Raw genomic sequence first — 6399 nt, 5'->3', positions numbered from 1 at the left:
ATCATTCAACCATCATCCATCCATCCATCATTCAACCATCATCCATCCATCCATTACCCAACCATCATCCATCCATCCATCACCCATCTATCATCCATCCATCCATCACCCATCCATCCATCATCCATTCATCCATCCATGCATCCATTGACTTTTACCATTTCTCTCTTTTTGGGTTGCAGGGGGGTCACTGGTGTCCTTATTCAGGTCACAAGTCTATCACAGAAGACCAGATTCTTCATCCATCCATCCATTATCTTTACCCACTTCTTCTATTTTGGGTCACGGGGGTTGCTGGTGCCCATGTCACTCCATCACTGTGCAAGGGTCAGGGGACACCCTGGACAGGTCTTCAGTCCATCACAGGGACACATAAAGACAAATGAAACAAACAACCATTCTCTCTTTCTCACTCACATCTAGAGACAATTTAGAGTTACCAATCAGACTAACATGCATGTTTTTGTTCTGTGGGAGGAAACCGAAGTACACGGAGAAAACCCACGCATGCACAGAGAGAACATGCAAACTCCACCCAGAAAGGCCCCTGGACTGGGATTTGAACCAGGGTAACTTGCTCGCTGAGAGGCAGCAGCTCTACCAGTTACACCACCGTGATGCCCGACTGGATTCTTGTAAAGAAAAAAAAAAATATATATATATATATATATATATATATGCATGTATATATTTTGCCCAATTTTTAAAAACTAAAACAAGGAACTGTGCAGGCTTATGTATTTTTTTAATTGTGGCATAATCAAGAATCCTACTTTGAAGAAATAAAGCATGAAAGTTAAAGTGAGTATAATTTACTCTGTGTATTAGTACTAGTATCCACATATTTGCAAAGGAATTGACAGGAAAACTGCTAAAATGAGTCATTTTTGTTGCTGCTACAACATCCTCTAAAATTCAGTTTTATCTTAGTTTTGGTGAAAGCTTGAAAGAGCCGCTGTGGCGGGACCAAAGAGCCACATGTGGCTCCAGAGCTGCAGGTGCTCTAGATTATTGAAAAGGCTTGATTTCTTTCATTCCACAGTGACTTCCCAGCTGTCCCTGGAGAAGCTTGCAGGTCTTTTTTACTCGTTCGTATTCATTGCTGCACTTAGCGTGGCTTATTCTTGTGCAATTATGCACCCATTGAATTGCAGCTATGCCGTGTCATAAAGGTTCAGGCTCACCTGTCTGCTTATGTTGTCAGAGCATGAATTGCAATGAAGCAGCTATTCACCGAAGTGCATTACTAATGTGCACCTCAACAGAAGACGTCTTACTTTACCATTTTTGGGGGGGGGGGTGTCTGAGACTGTAGAAGTGAGGCACTGTTCTTGTCTTCAGTGTACAACTGAGGTCACAATGGTCATTAGAACAGTAAGAGAAAGTTAAAGTTCTGGTCCGTCCACTCAGACACACTTAGGAAGGAGTCTCCGGGCTGGGAGGCTGCAGCAGTGAGACAGGATGATGATGGATGGGTGCACAGAGAGAGTTTCAAGAAGAACTGCTCATTTCCCCATTGAACATGCCTCAGCACAGTGTTATTTACTCTAGGGTACATTTAAGGACCCATATATCTGTTTTTTTTAATCCCTTTGCTCAATGAAGATCTACTCTCACATACATTCTCCTGACAAGTTGCAGCCTGCTTCATTTCTCCTGGATCTCATGCCGATCCTTCTTTACGCTCTTGAATGAACACTTTCCCTGCAGACACGAGTGTATCAAGATGTATTTTTTGGGCTCAGGTTGCGCTGTGCTCACCTGCGGACGATTCATGCCCCTCACTCTACCTGCTTGAAACCCCCCCCCGCCTTCCTTTGCAGTGTCCGTAAAGTCTCAAATCCAGGTCTGAAGGAACTCTGTTCAGGCAAACCCAAACCTTAAAGAAGCGCTCACAGATAAACTTGCCGCCATGCAGCGATCTGTGTGCTTTGGCTCGAGGATTGATAAGAAAACTGTTGGAACGGTGTCAAAGTTACTGGTGCACTGTTCCAACAATAAGGAAAACATTGATGTTGTATTTCTTTTTCCAATTTTACTGTTTTATTTCTTCCATTGTGAGCTGCTTTACTGGATATCAGCGAGTCACTGTGTATTCTTGATGTTTGCATAATATAGTTGATTTAACTTGGGAAAAATTCAAATAACAAGCCCCGTACTAAAGGCTGTTTGGTCCCTGTATGACTGAAGAGAGAGTTTGGATTGGATTGCTAACAAGTCTGTGTTGGATTATGCCAGGTTGCTATTTATCATTGATTCAGTTCATTACTTTTATGGTGAATTGTTTTTGGGAGTGGATGATTTCTTGTCAGGGGGATCTTTGGATTGCATGGATGCTGTTTGCTGATGATGTTGTCCTGTTGGCCTCAGAGCCAGGACCTCCCTGTAGAACTGGGGATGAAGCTCAACATCCCCTGGTTGTGAGGCCATGGGGCATTGTTGGGAATGAGCCACAGTCCATGAAGGAACCAATGAGGGAGTTCAAGCATCTCAGGGTCTTGTTGACAAGTGTGTGTAGAGCAACGATTTAAAGATGGTTTGGAATCTGTTGGGATGAAAAGAGAGGGGGCGAGAGAGAGAGAATAGTCAGAAAGTAAATATCTCATTTTACCAACTGATTGTATATTTCAACCTGCACCTACAGTCTTTAGCTTTTATTAATTATTAAAAAATATAAAATACAATAACTGCAGACTGGCTAGTCTCACATTTAGAGATCGTCTTAGGAGTTCCACAATTCAGGAGGAGCTTAGAGTCGCTGCTTCTCCACATCATAAGGAGCCAGCTCAGGTAGTTTGTGTCTGGTAAAGATGTCCTCTGGATGCTTTCCAAGGAAGGTGATTCAGACACTGTGGAGGACATCGAGGCAGAAGAATGATACATCGATATATGGATGGATGGATGGATGGAAGGATGGATGGATGGATGGATGAATGGGTGGGTGTGTGGGTGGGTGGATGGATGGATAGATGAATGGATGGACAGATGGATGGTTGTATGGATGGATGGATGGTTGTATGGATGGATGTATGAGCAGATGGATGGATAGATGAACAGATGGATGGATGGATGTATGAACAGATGGATGGATGGATGGACAGATGAACAGATGGATGGACAGATGAACAGATGGATGAGTATGAATGGATAGATGGTTGGATGGTCGGATGTATGTATGTATGTATGTATGTATGGATGAATGGACAGATGGAAGGATGGTTGGATGATGGATGGATGGACAGATGGATGCTGGAAGGATAGATGGATGGCTGGATGGATGATGTATATATGTATTATGTTTGTATGGATAGATGGACAGATGGATGATTGGATGGATGGTTGGATGGATTAATAGATGGATGATTGGATGGATGGTTGGATGGATGAACAGATGGATGATTGGATGGATGGTTGGATGGATTAATAGATGGATGGATGGTTAAATGGATGGATGGATGAATAGATAGATGTTCAACATTTTACATTTCAGTGCCACAGTTAAAACTTTGTACAACTATTTATCTTCATATCTGTGGAATTGTTTATTTGCTTCCATCACTCTTTGTTGTTGTTGTTGTTGTTTTCTGGTACACGCTCTTCATTCTGATTTGCTGCCCTCTTGTTTTACTCCTCACATGGTTTTGAAGCCTTTGCAGCAACATTTCATCCTAAAGTGCCCTGTGAAGTCTGAACGACACGTGTGGTCAGTTGAACTGCAGAAAACATTTAATATGAATCCGTTTTAAAGAACGTTTATAAAGAACGTAAAGCTTTTTTACTGGTAACCTTTCATGTTCTGGTTAAAGCTTTCCCACCGTGTTTCCAGTCTGTTTGAAGGTAACGGTTTATTTTAACCCCTTCACGGCAGCAGGTGTTTCCTGAAGGAGGAGGAGCCAGAACTGATAACAATCATTTCCCCGGTGCGTCTGCTTAGTTTGCTCTCTGCATCCAGTCAGATGAGCCGAGCTGTGTAATTATACAATTCAGTAGTCTGCCAGACTCCGTGAAACCAAAGAGATCTCGTGTGTGGTTAAAGATTTTCATTTATGTCGTTTTTGTTTCCTGCGTTTGAACGAGAACAAGACGAGGCACGACCCCTGATCTGCTGACGTGTCAGTAACTGGGCTGTTTTCTGTTTCTCCGCAGGGCGACATCCAGCAGCTTCTGATTGCTGATGATCCCAAAGCAGCGTACGACTACTGTGAACACTACAGCCCAGACTGTGACACCCCCCACAGGGACTCCCTGCAGGCCCAGGAGCCAGAAGAGGTCAGCCGTCCGGGGAGGGTGGGGGGGACGACCGAAACCTCCATGATGGAGGACCCAAAAAGCGTTTTTAACCGCCAATTCGATAATTAAACACACATTTACCGAGGTTTATGCACTCCAGTTTGAGGCAAATGTTTCTTATATTCAACGTTTTATTTATTATAATCCAGAAGTCGTAGTTGAAGTGTTGCCACAGCTAACTGATCGCAGATCAGTGCAGCGAGCAAAGATAAAACATGAGCTGTGGATGTCTTTATTGGCTTAAAAGAACACCTTAAATGGTTCTGTCATGTAAGATAGAGCTTGTCTTCCTCTGAACATTGTTTTAACCACGAAGACGCAGCCTGACGACTTATTAACCACAAGGTTCTGCTCACAAACCTTAGTTTTGTGAGGACACCTTGAGCAGCCTCTGCTTTTATTAAAACATACTGCTTTATTTAATTAAAAATTACTGCTGCATTATTTTAAACCTTTAAAAAAAGTCATCATAAAATATGATTTTGTGCAATGTTTTGCCAGAAAATACAACTTTATTAACTATATGAACCTGATAAATGCCTTAAAAGGGATAACGTGGAGAAGTTATGAATTGTTATCATCTTACCTGTCGGTGAGACAACGACTGGTCCGAGCGGGGCCGAGACCAAAGAGGGTTTTTGTCATCTTTCATTGCAACTTCCACAGAAACAAAAAAACATGGTTATTTCCATGTAAACAAAGTGATCATATGCTGTGAAACTGATGCTGATGTCACAGTTCTTGTGTTGAACGACCCCCTTTAATTTGTTCAAGATTGGAATTGTTTTTAAGGAGGCAGTGACCCACTTTGCTCTCAGACTAGCTGTTAGTCCATGAGTCAGAATTAAACCCCTTTAATCCAAACCAGTATCGTTCAAAGAGCTATCTGCAACAGGTAAGATTTTAGCTCTTCATGGCCTTTCCACGGTGGCCCTAAGGTGAAAATAAACAACATTTGTAAAAACAGAATTACATTAAGCCAAAGTAGAAGTGGCCGAAGCGGAAGTGGCCGTAATCACATTTGAAAAAACGGAATCTCATGTAAAAAAAAAAAAAAAAAGAATCACATTTGAAAAAACTGAATCACATTTGAAAAAAACTGAATGACAGTTGAAAAAAACGGAATCGCATTTGAAAAAACTGAATCACATTTGAAAAAAACAGAATCACATTTGAAAAAACGGAATCACATTTGAAAAAAACAGAATCATATTTGAAAGAAACTGAATCACATTTGAAATAAACATAATTATATTTGAAAAAACAGAATGACATTTGAAAAAAACGGAATCGCATTTGAAAAAACGGAATTGCATTTGAAAAAACAGAATCACATTTGAAAAAACTGAATCACATGTAAAAAAAAAACAGAGTCAAATGTGAAAAAACAGAATCACATTAGAATAAACTGAATCACATGTTAAAAAAACGGAATCAAATGTGAAAAAAAAATCACATTAGAAAAAACAAAATCATATTTGAAACAAACTGAATCACATTTTAACAAACAGAATTACATTAAACCAAACCGGAATTGTTTTTTTGTGTTTTTGTGTGTTTTTGTTTTATTTTTACTTTATTAACAATATAAAACAGAACAACAGGACAATGTACAAAGTACACACACAACGGAGGTACAGTTAGCAGGCTAGCTTTTATCCTGTAGAAATAGAGCTATGGTTTGTTCAAGCTTTAATCCTATTCCTAATCCTGCCAAGTTTTTCCAGCATCATATCTTCTTTAATTTTGAACAAAACATAACTCTTATTTCTACGGGGTTAAAAGCTAGCCTGCTAACTGCATCTCTGTTGTGTATGTACTGTGCATTGTTCTGTTGTTCTGTTTAATGTTGTTAATAAAGTAAAAAAAAAATACACACACAAAAGAAAAACCCCACCACTTCCACTTTGGCTTAATGTGATTCCGTTGTTTTCAAACGTGATTCGTTTTTTCAAATGTTGTTCATCTACACCTTAGGGCCACCGTACCTTTCCACCAACTCCCACTCCAGAAGTTCCCAACTATCCCTCTGGTCACTTTTAGTGATGTAAGCGTGTTGCCACAGAGGCTCCGTTCTTCCAGTTTTAAATTTGCGTCCTTCAAAGGCAG

The 6399-nt window shown here is 40.6% G+C and overlaps 1 protein-coding gene across 1 annotated transcript in view; it reads left to right on the top strand.

Moving 5' to 3' along the window:
* The window catches only part of col11a1a (collagen, type XI, alpha 1a), a 124952-nt gene that overhangs the window by 25954 nt on the left and 92599 nt on the right, over positions 1-6399 (top strand). The window contains exon 5 of the mRNA XM_037694096.1: positions 4147-4269. Coding sequence (XP_037550024.1) covers positions 4147-4269 — 123 coding nt within the window. The remainder of the gene's footprint in view (positions 1-4146; positions 4270-6399) is intronic.

Source organism: Nematolebias whitei, chromosome 20, assembly GCF_014905685.2.
Source record: "Nematolebias whitei isolate Nwh7 chromosome 20, NemWhi1, whole genome shotgun sequence".
Lineage (NCBI taxonomy): Eukaryota > Metazoa > Chordata > Actinopteri > Cyprinodontiformes > Rivulidae > Nematolebias > Nematolebias whitei.
The sequence above is the reverse complement of the archived record's forward strand: the minus strand, read 5'-3'. Positions and strand labels throughout refer to the sequence as shown.